Source organism: Cetorhinus maximus, chromosome 22 (assembly GCF_964194155.1).
Source record: "Cetorhinus maximus chromosome 22, sCetMax3.hap1.1, whole genome shotgun sequence".
NCBI lineage: Eukaryota > Metazoa > Chordata > Chondrichthyes > Lamniformes > Cetorhinidae > Cetorhinus > Cetorhinus maximus.
This window is the reverse complement of record NC_135900.1, coordinates 17,237,313-17,255,715: the sequence shown is the minus strand read 5'-3', so window position 1 is coordinate 17,255,715 and position 18,403 is coordinate 17,237,313. Positions and strand designations below refer to the sequence as shown.

Below are 18,403 nucleotides of genomic sequence, written 5' to 3'. Positions count from 1 at the left end.
TCTCTCTCCCGGATCCTGGCAGACTAACCTTGTGAATCCTCAAGGATATTTTAGACTCTTCCCCCTCTCAAAGCCCGGCTCCATGGCAACGTGAATCACATGAATCCAAACAGAAATGCTATCCTTGAGACCCCAACTCTATCTTCAAAGTAAATGGACAGTTTAAAGCACAACAGTTTACAACCCGACATTCTCAACACTTTTCTGGGATTTGGAGACTCAGTCTATCCACTGTTAAAACACAGGCTGTTGCCATCGTCTCCAAGATTAAACACGTTGCACCTGCCGCTACTAACTCTATTCTCGGGCTAGCTAGCTATTCTATCCCCATTCCTGTTTCTTTCTTTACTTTTGAATACTTTTCCTAAGTGTTTAACTAACTCTTCCTTAAATAAAAAGTACTTGAAGAAAGATGTTGCCAATCAAATCAGCTTTAATCATCACATGTAGTAATATATTTCACATTTGCATAAAAACATTTCTTCTAACCTCCTCCTGTGCCCTTCTAGGAATGACCTTAAATTTTATTCCCCTTTTTACCAATTCACCAACCAGTCAAAGTAAGCGCCAATGTTCAGTTATGTCCTCTCAGAATTTTGTAAACCTCAGACATCTTCGTAATCTTCTCTACTTCAATGATTACAGTCCTGGTTTTTACAATCTCTGGTCATTACTATACTCTCCCCTCCACATTATCCTCAAAGGATCCCTGAAGAGATCAAATATCCTTGCCGACTCAAGAGTCCCTGGCTTGTGACCTACCAAATTGGAGAAGGTTCATTGGGAGGGCAGCAAACACATCACAAGGCTTCATGACGAGCATGCAGAGACCAATTTGAGACTTCAGAGAGAGCACACAAACCTTGAAACACCTCACCCATCCAATCCGCCAAGCACCACCTGTCTTGCATGTGGCAGAGCCTGCAGATTGCTCATTAAATTTATAAGCCATCTCAGAAGCCATCGAACCGGAGTGGCAGGAAAGAGGTTCTGCATAGTCAGTATGAAGAGCTAGGCACCAAATTAAGAAGCAGAACCTCAAAGTTAATAATCTCTGGATTATTACCTGAGCCGTATGCATATTGGCATAGGGTAAATAAGATTAGGGAAACTAATGCATGGCTCAAAGACTGGTATAAGAGAAGTGGGTTCTGGTTCGTGGAGCTCTGGCATCAGTATTGGGGAAAGTGGGGGCTGTATTGTTGGGACTGTCTACGACTGAACTGTGCTGGGACCAGTGTTCTAGTGAGCCACATAACTAGGGAAGTAGAGGGGGCTTTAAACTAAACAATTGGGTGAGGAATCAAGCTTGGGTAGATGTAGCAAATCAGGGGGTAGAGTCAAAGCAGAAGAGCAAAATAGTAATATGGGAAATGAGGGTCAGAGAGTGGCAGGAATAGATGGAAAGAAAAAATCTAATAATACACCAACAGTTAAGACTAGATGTTACAAAGATAACAAAAAGACAAAACTAAAGGCTCTGTATCTGAATGCACGCAGCATTCATAACAAAGTAAGTTAATTGATAGCACACATTGAAATAAATAAATATGCTCTGACAGCCATTACAGAGATGTGGCTGCAGGATGACAAGGATTGAGTCCTGAATATTGAGGGATGTATATGACATTCAAGAAGAATAGGAAGCTAGGTAAAGTGGAGGGGTAGCACTGTTAATCAAGGATTGGTGCAATAGTTAGAGATGACCTTGGTTCAGGAGATCAGGATGCAGAATTGTTTTGGGTAGGGCTGAGGAATAGTAGGGGAAAGAAGTCATTAGTGGGAGTAGTCTACAGGCTCCCTAACAGTAACCACAATGTAGAACAAAGTATGCAAGAAAAAATATTAGGTACTTAAGGGACAGCAATAATCATGGTTGATTTTAGTCTATATCTAATCTGGGAAAAACAGAGTGGCAGGAGTAGCCTGGATGAGGAGTTCATAGAATGCTTTCGAGATGGTATTGCTCTCAAGCTAACCATAGAGCAGGTTATATTAGACTTGCTATAATGTAATGTGACAGGATTAATTAATGATCTCAGGGTAAAGGCACCCCTAGGTAGCAGTGACCACAATAATGATTAAACTTTGCAGCATGGGGGAAGTGGGGTCTAAGACTAGCATTTTAAACTTAAATATGGGCAACTATGTAGGCATGAAAGCTGAGGTAGCTGAAGTGAACTGGGATACTAGACTAAAGGATAGATCAATAGAGAAGCAATGGCAGACATTTAAGGGGATATTTCAAAATGCACAAGTATATTCCAAAATACACAAGTATATTCATACTATAAAGAATAATTCACCCAGCACCGTGGTTAACTAAAGAAGTTAAGGAAAGCATCAAACTTAAGGAACAAGCATATAACTGCACAAATACGAGTGGCGGGTCAGACAATTGGTCAGAATATAAAGAACGGCAGAGAATAACCAAAAAGTTAATCAAGAGGAAGAAATTAGAATAGGAGAGGAAGCTAGTTAGAAATGTAAAAACAGGTAACAAGAGTTTCTACAGGTATTTAAAAAGGAAAAGAGTATGTAAAGTGAGTGTTAGTCCTCTGGAGAGTGACAATAGGAAGTTAAGAGTAGATAATAAGGAAATGGCAGATGAAATGAACAAATATTTTGCTTCTGTCTTCACTATAGAGGATACAAAAAATATTCCAGTAATATCTGTAAATCAAGTGGAAGGGAGAGGGGAACTTGGTGAAATTACAATCACTAGGGAAGTGGTACTAAGTAAACTGATGGAGCTGTAGGCTGACAAGTCTCCGGGTCCTGATGGACTTCATTGTAGGGTCGTCTTATTTTAAAAGAGGTGGCTGAGGTCTTGGATGCTTTGGTGTTAATTTTCCAAAATTCCCTAGTTTCGTGAAAGGTTCCATCAGACTGGAAAGTAGCAACTATAACCCCTTTATTCAAAGGAAGGAGGCAGAAAACTGGAAACTATAGGCCAGTTAGCTTGACCTTCGTGGGGAAGGTGTTAGAATCAATCATTAAGGAGGTTATAGTTGGGTACTTAGAGAAACTCAAGGTAATTGGAAAGAGTCAGCATGGTTTTGTGAAAGGGAAATCATGTTTAACCAATTTATTGGAGTCCTTTGAAGGAGTAGCATGCGCTGTGGATAAAGGAGAGACGGTAGGCGTGCGGTACTTGGATTTCCAGAAGGCATTTGATAAGGTGCCACATCAAAGGTTGTTGCAGAAAATAAAAGCTCATGGTGTAGGGGGGCAACATATTAGCATGGATAGAAGATTGGCTGGCTGGCAGAAAACAGAGAGTATGCATAAATGGGTCTTTTTCTGATTGGCAGATGAGTGGAGTCCCACTGGAGCAAAGGCATGATAGCTAAATTTGCAGATGACACAAAGATAGGCAGGAAAGTAGGTTGAAGAGGATATTAGGAGGTTGCAGACAGATATAGATAGGTTGAGTGAGTGGGCAAAAATCTGGCAGATGGAGTATAATGTGGGAAAATGTGAAGTTGCTCACTTTGGCAGGAAGAAAAAAAGCAGAGTATTACAATCACAGAGAACGAGTGCAGAATTCCAAGGTGCACTAGGTGTTCTCGTGCATGAGTCACAAGAAGTTAGTATGCAGGCGCAGCAAATAATTAAGGTGGCTAATGGAATACTATCCTTTATTACAAGAGGAATTGAACATAAAAGTGAGGATTTTATGCTTCAGTTATACGGGGCATTGGTGAGACACATTTCAGATACTATAAGCCATTTTAGTCTCCTTATTTAAGGAAGGATGTACAATGCATTGGAGGCGGTTCAGAGGAGATTTACTAGATTGATACCTGGAACGAGCAGGTTGTCTTATGAGGAAAGGTTGGACAGACTGGGCTTGTTTCCACTGGAGTTTAGAAGAGTGAGGGGTGACTTGATTGAAGTACATAAGATCCTGAATGGTCTCGACAAGGTGGATGCGGAAAGGATGTTTCCTCTTGTGGGCGAGTCCAGAACTAGGGGGCACTGTTTTAAAATTAGGGCTTGTCCTTTTAGGACAGTGATGAGGAGAAATTCTCTCTCTCAGAAGGTTGTGCGACTTTGGAATTCTGTGCCTCAGGAGGTGGGATCATTGAATATTTTTAAGGCGGAGATAGAGAATTTTTGTTATCGGGAGTGGATGGGAATATGGAATTTGAAACGCAAACAACATTAGCCATGATCTTATTGAATCGCGGAGCAGGCTTGAGGGGCCAAATGGCCTACTTCTGCTCCAATTTTGTATGTTCATCCTCGATCCTAAGGGAATGCCTAAGATCATCCTACATTGCATGTTAATACTATGATGGTCCTAGACTGCCTATAATTGCATACAGTACTCCAACAGGGCTTTGTGTTTTATAGGGATTAATCCTTAATTTTGTATTCAGTACCTCTATGTATAAAATCCAAATCTTAGTTGTCCATGGTAGAATTTTTTTCTACTTGTAATTCTTCATTTAAAAGTCAAGTGTATCTGTACCCATATATCTCTATACCTTCAGTTAATTAAGAAGTTAACCAATTAGGGTATACTTACATTCTCTTTCTTTTATCAAATGTACCAATTCACATTTGTCCTCATTTAAACAGCATTTGCAAAATAATACCACTCTCCTAACACACCAATGCACTCCCATAAAATTTTGCAATTTTCTGTCATTTGCCATATTCCCAAGCTAACTGCAACTTTTATTACTTCTTCGGTGCCCATGTCCAAATCATTTATCTATACGACAGAGGAAAGAGATCCAACTTATTCCTGGGCATGGCACAAACCACATCTTGTGAATCTAAAACAGCTATTTGCTCCTCTCTATCAATCTTGGCATATTATCAAAAACATATATCTACTGAATTCACTTTGTGCATCCAATCAGTAATTTTCTCAATGAATTTGATTAAATAGTCATGCATGACCTCATTTACAAATCCCTGCTGCATTTCCTTGATTAGTCAATACTTTTGAAGTGCTCATTAATGTTATTCTTATTATGTTCTTTGTGTTCCTACTACTGACATAGTCGTAGGTGCAACAAAAGATATTTAGAGTAGCTGACTGGAACTGCAAAAAGATAAATCTCTACAGGTGAAAAACTACACCTATTTATTCTCCCTTACCTCAGTGCACTGGGGCTACCAACCAAAAAACGTGATAACTAAATGAATAACCAAGTAACCAAGTGTTAAAATCCAAGGCACATATTCCTGCGTGGTGGAGTTATCTTAATTCTCTCCCACTAAAAAATATATTTCCTTTCAATCATCATCTTCAACGGCATCAACAATCTTGTGTAAAACTGCAATCCATTTTAAGATGTTACCTTATCTACTGCCTTGCGGACAATTTCTTTATATTCATCCTTGGTAATGTCCTTCTTTTGGTAATAAGGCTTGATGGCTAGTTTCACTTCTTCTACAGCCCTTTCTTGAATAGTACATTTCTATACATTGGGCAGGAAAAGTACTTCAGTTGTTTATTCCACATTAAACATAACTTCAGCAAATATGGAACAGAAGGTTCAAGCATCAGCCACATCAACAACGGGCGGCAGTAGTAATGTAATGTGCATCAAGGAACGATGATACTGTATTACACAAACCCCATGTATGCTTTTTAATTAATGTGTTCAAAAGTTTTAAAAAGATTACAAGCTAAGGTGTACAGATGCAAAAAAACATAAGGGGAAACAAATCCTAATCACTGAATAGGCATGCACCACACAGAACTGAAAAATAAAATTGATATCAATTTATAGATCTCTTGGAAGCTAATATATAACCATGTTACAAAAAAAAACTCACATTCAATCAACAATGTAGCTATAGCTCTCTTATATAGGAACTTAATTCATTGGAAATTAAAAAAGTAATCATTAATACCATTGGACTTGCCTTGTCCTTCTTGGGCTTTTCTGTTTCGAATTCTTCCTTCAAGCTTTCTTTTTCTATTGTAGGTTTTGAAGTTGAAAGAGATGCGAAGACCTGTTGCACAGACTGAAAAGTTGAAGTGGAAATGTCTATAGAAAGTGGAACTTGAACCGTCTTGCCTGACCCTCCAGCTGGAATGGGTACAGAAGCAGTACTGCTCTGCAAATCCACCTCTGGAACACTACACGGAGGAGGGATGATCTAAAAAGTGAAGCAAAATATTAAGCGCTTTGTAGTTATCCATAGAAGCAGGAAGAAGAAAACACCCACAAACACAGTATTTAATGATGAATTTATGTTAATGGTTTTTACAAAAACATGACATGTGGGCATTAATTTTATGATGTGCCAACAGGGCTGAAAAAAAATCAATGGGTTGCTTTCATTCCAACATTTTGGGGCTATTGTGCACAAACTCAGGTCCTCATGTGCAACATTATACCCAAGAAACATGACTTCAATACAAGCAGGCACAACTTAAGAGTAGTCATCTTCCTCCATGTAGGTGGCCGTCCGATGTAGATATGAAACCTTAATCCAATGAATGAAGTCAGTTATATGTGCTGGCGTCACATAACAATTTTGGCACAGAACAAAGAAATCCTCACACAGGCCTTCCAGGGATGCAGCACGTTGACACCATTATTAAAAAAAAACGTATTCACCCAATCTGAATTTATATAAAGACAGTAATCTGCTTATTTCTCATTCGTGTATCCACCTGATAGCAGCACATGGACTCATGCAAATCCTGGATTCAGCCTTTCACAACATGCTTGACAAAATAAGTCTGGACCATGCCTTTATAACCTATTAGTGCAATTACATTGATTCAAAGTAAATCAGTATCTTCACCAGAAATTCAGCAAATGCTAATAGTGAGCATTGCTAATGGGCGAACACCTGTCTTCCTATTTTAAAACTGATCAAACAGAAATTCAATAGCTACATAATCAGCAACCTGAATGTTACCAGCAGGTTTTATGGTGAGCTGTACACCCAAACCCCAGAAAAAACTATACAAGATGAAAGATTGTGCGATAACCAGGAAACCTGTAATGCTGAAAAAAAAGAGACATGCTATCAAAAGCTTTTCGTCCTGCGCTCATCAGGGTAATTCACAAGAAATTAACAACTGTAACAGGGGAACAACAATTTATACTGCATGAGAAAACAGTGCTGATTGATTGGCAACCAATCCTCCGAGTGAAGGTACCCCTAGGTAGCAGTGATCATAATATAATTGGATGGAGAAACGAGTGCATCCAAGATTAGTATTTTAAACTTAAATAAGGGCAATTATGAGGGCATGAAAGCAGAGCTAGCTAAAGTGAACTGGCAAATGAGGTTAAGGGATATGTCAATAGAGGTTTAGTGGCAGACATTTAAAGGGATATTTCAGAATACACAATATATATATTCCAATGAGAAGGTAAAATTCTACTCATCTGTCGTCAAGGGGAGGGCCCACCATCCGTGGTTAACTAAAAAAGTTAAAGATAGCATCAAACTTAAAGAAAAAGCATATGATTTCGCAAAGACAGGTGGCAAGTCAGGAGATTGGAAAGAATATAAAGGATAGCAAAGAATGACAAAAAGATTAGTAAGGAGGGAAAAATTAGAGCATGAGAGAAAGCTAGCTAGTAATATAAAGACAGATAGTAAGAGTTTCTATAGATATTTAAATAAGAAAAGAGTTAACAAACTGAGTGTTGGTCCTATGGAGTGTGAGACTGGGGAATTGATAATGGAAAGTAGAGAGATGGAGGACGAATTAAACAAGTACTTTGCTTTGGTCTTCACTATAGAGGACACAGTAACACCCCGGAAATAGCTGGAAATCAGGAAATGGAAGGGAGGGGGGAGCTCGGGAAAATTACAGTCACCAGGGAAGTGGTATTTATCAAATTGTTTGGGTTGTGGGCTGACAAATCCCCAGGTCTGGATGGACTTCTCCCTAAGGTCTTGAAAGAAGTGGCTGGTGAGATAGTTGATGCGCTGGTTTTAATTTTCCAAAATTCCCTAGATTCGGAGAAGGTTCCATTAGATTGGAAAATAGCAAATATAACTCCTTTATTCAAAAGGGGGGAGGGGAGTCAGAAAGCAGGAAACTATAGGCCAGCCAGTTAGCCTGACATCTGTCATAGAGAAAATGTTAGAAGCTATTATTAAAGATGTTATAGCAGGGCACTTAGAAAAATTCAAGGCAATCATGTAGAGTCAACATGATTTTGTAAAAAGGAAATCATGTTTGGTCAATTTATTGGAGTTCTCCGAGTCACATGTACTGTGGATAAAGGAGAACCGGTGGATGTACTGTACTTAGATTTCCAGAAGGCATTTGATAGAGTGCCACATCAAAGGTTATTGAAGAAAATAAAAGCTCATGGTGTAGGGGGTAACATATTGGCATGGATAGAAGATTGGCTAGCTAACAGGAAGCAGAGTTGGCATAAATGGGTCTTTTTCTGGTTGGCAGGATGTGACGAGTGGTGTGCCTCAGGGATCAGTGCTGGGGCCTCAACTTTTTACAATTTATATAAATGGCTTGGACAAAGGGACTGAAGGAATGGTGGCTAAATTTGCTGATGACAAAAAGATAGGTGGGTAAGTAAATTGTAAAGTAAATAAAGAGGACGTAAGGAGGCTACAAAGTGACATAGATAGGTTAAGTGAGTGGGCAAAGGTCTGGTGAATGCAGTATAATGTGGGAAAACGTGAAATCATTCATTTTTTGGTAGGAAGAATAAAAATGAAGTTGATTATCTAAATGGTGAGTGATAGCAGAACTCAGATTTAGAGGGATCTGGATGTCCTAGTGCATGAATCACAAAAGGTTAGTGTGCAGGCACAGCAGGTAATTAGGAAAGCTAATACAATGTTATAATTTATTAAGAGGGGAATTGATTACAAAAGTATGGAGGTTATGCTTCAGCTGTACAGGGAATTGGTGAAACCGCATCTGGAGTTTTATGTATAGTACTGGTCACCTTATTTAAAGAAAGATGCAAATGCTTTAGTAGCAGTTCAGAGAAGGTTTACTAAACTAATACCAGGAATGGGCAGGTTGTTATATCCGCTGGAATTTAGAAGAGTAAGAAGCAACTTAATTGAAACCTTTAAGACCCTGAGGGGTCTTGATAGGGTGGATGTGGAGAGGATGTTTCCTCTTGTGGGAGAATCTAGAACTAGGGGTCACTGTTTAAAAGTAAGGGGTCACTCATTTAAGACAGATGAGGAGAAATGTTTCCTCTGAGTGTTGGAACTCTTTTCCTCAAAAGGTGGTGGAATCGGAGTCTTTGAATATTTTTAAGGCAGAGTTAGATAGATTCTTGATTAACAAGGGGGTAAAAGGTTATCTGGGTTAGGCAGAAATGTGGGTTTGAGCTTACATTCAGATCAGCCATGGTCTTATTGAATGGCAGGGCAGGCTCGAGGGGCTGAGTGGCCTAATCCTGCTAATTCGTATGTTCGTACAAGTGGACTCTGATTGGTGGAGGCACTGCCATGGAGAGTGCAGCATAGAACAGTTAACTGCCAGCTTTGTTCAAGTTCAGACTGGTCAGGTTGACTGTTTATTCAAGGCATTGCCCTAGGGAATGAACCAGGGAATGCCTGTTCCCTAAGCTTTAGTTGAAAAAGGCGCAAAGTGTGCATGTTCTTTCTGTCTGCAAAGGACAGGGCCCTATATGTGAATGTGTGTGGCTTCTAGTATGCATAAGTGAGCCCCACTGTGGGCCCGACTAACAAAAATTGGTTTTCAGTGTAATTCTTAGCACAATCAGGGTTGTTTAACGTGTGTTGTCCAATCACATCTAATGTTGGACACTGTTTTGAGTTTTGCATGCACAGGCTGTATTTACAATGTATTAATTGCTCATTCTCTCAATGTTACAGCATTGGCATTTACCCATGTTAATGGCTAGATGGCATAAGCAGATCAAGTCTTGTTACAAAAGTAATGCAAATCACATACAAATGTAAGTGTAACTATTCATTTGTAAAAAAACACAAACCCCAAGAATATCAAGTTCAAATATGCTAAGCAAAAACTATTTGAGCTGAAGTAGCGATGCCATTTGTTACTTCCAAAAATGTACAAACAAAACTTAACTGGAAGATTTATGGTGTGTGCCATATTTACTTGATTTACTGAATTCAATTTTACAAATTCAAATGGTAGGTCTTAGTCTATCAACTCTTGGTTACTAGTAAAGTAGCACAATCATTTCATAACTGTGCTTACAAAAACTAAATTCCAAATTCACCTTCTTGCTTCATGGGGTGTAAGTGTCACTGGCAAGGCCAGCATTTAGTGCCCATCCCCAATTGTTCTTGAGGTGGTGGTGGTGAACCACCTTCTTGTACTGCTGCAGTCCAAGTTGTGTAGGTAGACCCACAGTGCTGTTAGGGAAGAAGTTCCAGGATTTTGACCCAGCAACAGTGAAGGAACGGTGACATATTTCTAATTTAGGATGGTGTGAAACTTGGGAGAACTTGCAGGTGGCGGTGTTCTCATGTATCTGCTGCCCTTGTCACTCTAGGTTTGAGGTCCTGGGTTTAGAAGGTGCTGTTGAAAGAGGCTTGGCGAATTGCTGCAGTGCATCTTATATTAGTACACACTGCTGCCATTGTGTGTTGGCGGTGGAAGGAGTAAATGTTTAGTTTGTGGATGGGGTGCCAAAATCAAGCAGGTTGCTTTGCCCTGAATGGTGTCAAGCTTCTTCTTGAGTGTTGTTGGAGCTGCACTCATTCAGGCATGAAAGGAGTATTCAATCATTCTCCTGATTTGTGCCTTGCAGAAGATGGACAGACTTTGTGGAGTAAGGAGGCGAGTCACATGCCTCAGAGTTCCCAGCCTCTGATCTGTTCTTATATCCATGGTATTAATATGGCTGGTCCAGTTCAGTTTCTATTCAATGGTAACCTCCAGGATGTCGCAGTCAATAAAATCCAACAAATTGCTTTGGCTATTTCTCATCATATTTTTAAAAAGTTAGAATGGGAATAGCATACATGATACTGGGACAAAATCAGTGTGTTAATAAGGAGGCTTAAAGAGCTTCTGTTACGACTAGAATGTACCAATGCTTTCCAATGGATTACAAGTCTGGATTAAGTGTGCAGAGGTGAAGTACATCCTTTAAAAAAAAGTTTATTATTCTGGAAGCTCTTTTAACTTTCAATATATTAACTAGTAAAAGAATCCCAGAGAAAAGTGCTGTAACCATGCAAACAAATGAACTGCATTCGCCTAACATTTAACCTAGTCTGCAAACTTTCCAATCGACTGGAAAAGCAAGCCTAGGCAGTCCCTGGAAACACTGACAGAACACTTCCTCCTGCTCTCATTTATCTGCCAGACTTAAACACAGTAAAATGGCATTCATATCTTTTTGCTTACCTGAGGCTGTGCCATGTCATGCTGCTGAATCGCATAGTTCACTGATTGGGCTGGTGGAGGCGGAGGTGGTGGTGGAGGTGGGCTGTTAGGCAGGTTTCCAGCTGCAGTTGGTTGCACTGAAGGAATTCCTGCATGCACATTCAGTGGAGGAGGAGGGTGGATGAACGGATTATGGAAATGCATTAAAGGGGGTGGTGGGTGGACGTTCATTGGATATGGAAAGACATTCATTGGTTGGGGTGGTGCATTCATTGGCTGTGGCAAAACAGGTGGATGCATTATATTAACTGGCTGCTGAGAACCATTCATTTGCTGATTTGCTTGGTCGCTGAAGGCTGGCACCCCATGCGATGAATCTGCCAAATAAGACAGACATAAATTAACAAAGGTTTTGAGGGGTTTCAGATCATTCCTCAGGTCTGTGACATTTCATCCAAAAATATTTCCGATGTGAACATTTGCAGAGTGCCATAAACTTTTTTTTAAGAAACTTCATTAAGTATTTTATTCTGATACACATTTGACCACACTTAATTCAAGAGAATATTGCCTCACTACACAAAGCTGAGTAGACAACACTTGGAGTACTGAGTGTGTTCTGGGCACGACTCCTTAGAAAGGATGTACAGGCCTTGGGGAAAATAACAGCATATATTTAAGACCCTGGAATTTAGATGGTTGAGGGGGAATTTGATCAAAACTTTCAAGATACTAAGAGGAACAGGGCGGAAGGAACTATTTCCTTGGTTAGAGATTTTCAGACTAGGGGGCACAGTCAAAAATTAAAGCCAGGTCTTTCAGGGGTGAAATTAGAAGAGATTTCTTCATGCAAAAGGAGGTAGAAATTTAAAACTCTCTTCTGCAAATGGCAATTGATGCTAAATCACTTGCTCATTTTAAAACTGAAATTGATAGATTTTTGTTGGCCAAGGTATAAGGAATATAGGGCAAGGCAGATATATGGAATTAGATCGCAGATCATCCATGCTCTCATTGAATGATAGAACAAGCTTGATGAATTAAATGGCCTACTCCTGTTCCCAGAAATAGTGGTTATGTTAAATATATACATTTAATTTACACTTCGGACTATTTTGCATAACCCAGCAGCTGAAACAGTTAAGTACTCAAGTCAAAACAACTTCCCTCCAAGTTCATTTGTACACCGTTCTCAACCAGATAAGATCATTAGGAATGAGTTATGGAACCTGATGGAGCACCATAGAAGAGTGAGGTTCTAAACCATAAATGGAGAGAAAGATAGGAAAATTGTCCAGTGGCTCAGATGGTGGGTGTGGATAAAACTGCAGCTTAGGCTGCCCAAGGGTGACTGCAGCTGGAATTGAAAGTACAGGTAAACTGAGTTTGTACAAAAAGAATATATCCATTAAACATCCTACTGAAGCCATGTCACAGATAGAGAGCTCCAATGAAGCACTCAGCAAAACATTGTCTGATGTAACATTTATATAGTGTTGTGGAGCATTTTACCTATATAAATTCCAAGTTGTTGCTGAGTACCCTTTATTTGAAACTCTCGGGGTTCGTTGCATTTCGGATTTCAGATAATTTTGGTTTTGGGATACCACATATTTAGATAAATTACAATAGCCTATGCCTAGGCTAGCTATAGTCTAAAGTAAATAAGAAGGCCAGGAAGGTAAGGTGTATCACTGAATAATAAATACAGGGTTCCTGTAATGAGTTTCTTTTTGACACGTTCAATAAAAAAAAACCACAAGGTAAACAGTGCAGACAAACAACTAGAGTTCCCGCGCTAAAGGTCAATGAGGTTCAAAAAAAGTGTGGTGTTTGGAGGTGTTCAGTTTTCGGAATTATGCACAAAAGATATTTGACCTTTATGTATAGCTATTAGGTTTTCATTTCAACAATATGGGCTTACTTTGAATCAGGTCTTACAGGTCAAAGTTTTAACTTTTTAATCACATTATTTTTCTCCTATTGGTTCTCTTCATACTCTGGAGCAACTAGTGAATGACTTTTTAAAAAGGTATTGTGCCATTCACAGGGACTACATATCCACTGTTGCCCCAATAGGAAAAGCATACCTGGCCACTGAAAGAAAACTACTTCAACCATTAATTTTCAGAATAATTTGATAGGAATTGAAAAATTAAGCTCTGGAAATAATCCAGCATTCATATATGATTGCATCTGAATCATTCTTAAATCTTTTTTATTTGTTCCACATGGAAGAGTTGTGAATCGGTGGTGTTTTGATAACCCAAAGGAATGGATCCCAAGATGTTTGATCTAATCATCTTAATAACCATGTCTTCAGCTTTATCTGAAAACCATAAAGCCACAGACCTGCTTTCAAACAATTCTTTAAACTGTTTGATAGTTTTACAAGTAAATTACCTGGGAAAATGCATATTTAATTGCAGAATTACTTGCCCCATGGAGGAAAAAATCTTCAAAATGATCTTATATAGGACAAATTCAGTAATAAATAAGCCTTTTGTTAGGACTCCAAAAGTAGTATAAAATGCAGTTAATGAATCCCAATTCTACTTAAATAAAAATAATTATCAAAAACCACTAAAGGCTTAAAAGTGCATCTGCCTTCTAAGAACTATATTTTGCATGAGACAGTCAAACTAGCCATCTTATGCATCTCAACCATTGTATGTTACTGGGAGGAAAACCATTATTGTAATTTACTCAAAAAGTATGTGCTCTTGGTATATTCCTTTCTTTAAAATAATTCAATTATGAATTATTCAGATGTAGTACCCATATGCTAAAGGTAACACCCTTTTTGCTGGTGTGGGTTTTCTTAAAGTAATTTGTTTCCTGAGTTAAAAGCTTCACAAAATACAATTCAGTCAAGACAATATTTTGCAGTCAGCATTAAAAATAACACAGCAATCCACCAGTCACTAAAAGCTATAGAAATCATGTTCCTGTGTAAAAAAACAAGTTATCAGGTTTGAATTTTCATTTTCTTCCTCATAATTGTAAATACAGTGTTTGATAGAGTCCTGAATTTTAGCAATAAGCAACATTTTCTCTCAAATGTAGTTCAGCAGTTATAACAATAACCAACACCACACAACTTTTCAAAAGGTTTTTGTAAGCTTTCAAAAAGGAAATGACAAAAAAAATGCATACCTTGCTCTGATGAAGCCTGGTACTGTTCCTCGTCAGGCCCTCTCCAGCTTGACTGTGCGCTTGAAGCCTGCCTTCCCCTATTGGCGTAGTAATTTTGGACATCTGCTGGCAGAGTTTTCCTCGCGTTCCAACTGGAGAAAGATGACCACCCAGAACGGTCGCGGACCTCAGAAGATACATTTGAATCGCCTCGCCACCTATTTTGTTGATGGTCATTATATCTGCGGGGTCCAGTTCCTTGGTATTTCCCTGAATTATTTTGCTCGCCTGAGAAATTTGACCGTCGATTCTGCCATGGCATTTCACTTTGGTCACCATGAAAGGAACCTCCCCGAAAACGTCCACGACCACGTTTCCAACCAAAGTTCCTATTACCCCAAGAATCATCCCTTTCGTATCTATTTTCTTCCCATTTGGCATCATTCCTGTATTCATTTTCTCTCATACTGACATCAGAAGATGTCTGCAATTGTTCCATCACCCATTCAGGATTCCTGTCATCTATATACTCATTAGTACTTACAGTTGGCTGTTCATCTGCGTATCTGTTAGTTTGTTGAAATTCTCTACTCCTGTTATCTATCCTGAATCTATCATATCCTCTTGGCCTTTCCCTATCATTCATTCTGGATCTATCCTTTCCTCGAATATTTCTCCAGCTGTCATCGATGTATCTATCTCTTCTCCCTGGAGAAAAACTAACTTTCTCTTCTTTGTCTCCAGAATGATATCTTTTTCTGGATTTAGATCTTGACCTAGAGCGCAGTCTGCTTTTTCTTCCTTTATCTGCTTCAGCTTCCCTCTTCTCAACTTCACTTGAAATCTCTTCCTTGTCCCCCTCTTTACTGGGAGTCCTGGATCTTTTTCTAGAGGATGGAGAAGCTTGGTTGCTTCGGTCACTATCATCTCCTTTCAAACGGTTTTTTTCATGCACAGGCTTGTCTGAGTGACTATGGTGGTCTTTACCCCATGACTTGGACCTGGATCTTCCCCTTAACCTGGAGCTGGATCTTCCTCGCGATCTTGACCGCCCTCGCGATCTGGACCGGGACCTCCCACGCGATCCGGACCGGGACTTCCCTCGCGATCCGGATCGGGACCGCCCGCGCGATCCAGACCGGGACCGCCCATGCGATCCGGACCGGGACCTCCCTCGCGACCTGGACCTCCCTCGCGATCTGGACCTGGACCTCCCACGCGATCTGGACCTGGACCTCCCTCGTGATCTGGACCTGGATTTGCCCTGTGACTGGGACCGAGACTTTCCTCGTGATCTGGTCGCGGACCCAGATCGTCCCTGTGACTTGGACCTGGATCTCTTCTGTTCACGTTTTCTTTCCCTTTCTGGAGACCAAGTTGTGGTTGCTGCATGGAATCTAGATTTGCGACGCGGTACACCTTTTCCTTTCTGTTCTAACTTTTTCTTAACTTCACTTTCAGGAGGTCCTTGCACTGCGTTTTCCTTATTGGTATTTTCAATAGTGCTATCTGGCATCAATGTCTCGTGATTAGAGCTAAAGGATAAAGCAGAACCTACTTCTTCATTTTCTTTTGAATTTTTTTGAGAATCAAGTTCAGCTTCAGGCATTTGATGGTCATTGATGGGTGAATCACATTCCATAGCCACTACTTCATTGTTGTCCACATTAAAGTCCTCAGCACCACTACTGCCAGTCCCATCAATAAACAACTCGGGTTTGGTCCTTTTATCATCGGAAGCTTCATGTGTCTCTGAAGTCATCTGATTGCGATCACGTTCATCTGAGATTACTCTTTTTAAGCTTTCACCCTCTGTAATTTTTCTAGGACTGTCATCAGGTAACTGCTGAGCAATGTCACTTTTACTATCAGATGTTTGAGATGGTTTTCTTAAATCTCGCCCCAGGTCCATCTCAAACTGCTCAGCTTCGAGATTCACAGAACCTAATTCGCTTTTCAAGTTGTCATTCTCCATGAATTTACCAGGGTCTTCAACTGATGACTGCTGACAAATACCAATCTTACAATCTGGTATTTGCTCATGTGCACCCAAAACTTCTGTAGAACTCATCTCAAATTGCTCTGTTTTTATATTCTCCAAGGCTATTTCACTCTTTGGGTTGTTATCCTCCATAAACATTTCAGGAGTTTCTGCATACTGCTGGCCAATAACACTTTGGGAATCAGATGTTTTCTCAACACTTAACATTTCCAGAGATCCCACTTTTTTAAATATCTCAGGGTTGATATTCTCCAAAGACATTTTGCTCATCAGGTCACCATCATCCATGGGTTTTCCAGGAATTTCGACAAATGACTCTCCAGCAATGTCACTTTTACAATCAGATGCATGGTTTTCTTCATCTGAACTGTCTTTAACTTTTGCAGATTCTGTTTCCTTCAATTGCTCACAATTGAAACTCTCTGAGGACATATTACTTTTGGGATGGGTGCCTACAACACCTTCTCCTGGTCTTTCAACAGGTGACTGCTTTTCGGTATCACCCTCACAAGCAGGTACTTGTTCAGAATTGTCCATTGTTTCTGTAAATTCTACTGCTTCATATTGTTCAGAATTTTGATCTTCTATAAGTACCTTATTTTCTATCTCAGCACTATCTTCATTTGATGGACTTCCAAGGTATTTTACTTGGCCAATGCTTTGATCACTATTAGTCACAGCAATAGAGGTTGTATCTTCACTGAGAGAATAAATTCCATTTTTTGAACTACTCTGTTCATTATCAATAGTTTCTTTGTCTCCATGTTCTGCGGAGTTTCCTGAGTTATGTTCCACACAACTTCCACCATTTTTATCATCAGTAGTTGGTGGAAGATTAGAGTTTCCTGAGTCTTCAATATTAATCTGGTCAGTGATTGGTGCACAGCTTTCTTCACTGACAGAAGAGTTTTTATTTTCCACATGATCATGCTCCTTTTCATTATTTTCCTCCTCACTATCCTTCTCCATTAATGTCATGCCTAAACCACAATCATTAGATGATGCATGGCTTGCATCACTATTATCCAGGTTTGTCAACAGCTCTTCATTGGAAAGAGGAGGTTGAGGCTGATATTCAGTTTCACTGACAAAAGGGCTATCATTTGGATCGGAACTACTAGAACTAGATTTCTTATAGGAACTGCGAGTAACTCTGGTTTTCTTTTTATCAGGGGGAATTTTACTTTGTTCAGTCTCCAATTTCCTTTTTGCCTTTTGCTTTCCAGCCCTTTTAGGTGGAGTTCTTGCACATTCTGGGGGTGTTTTAGGAACTGAGGCACCTGAGCTTGACTGAGGCCTTTGAGTGGAGCTGGCAGATTTGTCCAATTTTTCTGCTTTGCTGATACGCATTGATCTTCTTCTGCCTTGAGAAGCTTCATTATTCCCTGCATTAGTACTACCTGATGTTCTAGATATATTTTTTTTCTCTCCACCTCCTCTGGTGCCTGCAAGTGCACACATCTTGCCAGGAAAATGAACTGGATAAAAATAAATAATATTCAATCAATTATGGTGTCCTGATGCAAACATTACAATATTGCTACTTTACTGAAAGCTAATTTATAAATTGAGAAAATGTCCACTTTCTGATTGTCAGTAAATCTTTAAAACACTAAAATAGGAAACTTTTTTTTAGTTTTTTTTTAAGTAATCCCTCAAAGTTCTCTTCCTCATTCCCCAGCAACGGTAGATGGGGATGGATGTTTGCACTCATCATAGCATGGGATATCAATGCTGGGAAATAAAACACTTTCCAGGTTAGATATAGTCTATGATAGATCTGTATCAGTTGTTTAAACTCAATCTCAGTAGAGTATTCCCACTTACTACTCACACCATCCATCTTTGAGAGTGTGCTATTGCTAAATTAAGGGCAATTTTGTAATGTAAGAACACGCCCTCGAGGAACTGGGTTGAAATTTCTCAAACTTAATTCACCTAGGGCAAATGTATCTGGC

At 39.6% G+C, this 18,403-nt stretch overlaps 1 protein-coding gene across 6 annotated transcripts in view; it reads right to left on the bottom strand.

Annotated features, from left to right (window-relative positions):
- The window catches only part of scaf11 (SR-related CTD-associated factor 11), a 116,574-nt gene that overhangs the window by 42,007 nt on the left and 56,164 nt on the right, over positions 1–18,403 (bottom strand). For all 6 annotated transcript variants that reach the window (XM_078567857.1, XM_078567855.1, XM_078567856.1 and 3 more), the window contains 4 exons: positions 14,465–17,923; positions 11,330–11,685; positions 5,878–6,126; positions 5,319–5,438 (listed from right to left, as the gene is read on the bottom strand). In XM_078567857.1, the coding sequence (XP_078423983.1) occupies positions 5,319–5,438; positions 5,878–6,126; positions 11,330–11,685; positions 14,465–17,923 (4,184 nt within the window). The remainder of the gene's footprint in view (positions 1–5,318; positions 5,439–5,877; positions 6,127–11,329; positions 11,686–14,464; positions 17,924–18,403) is intronic.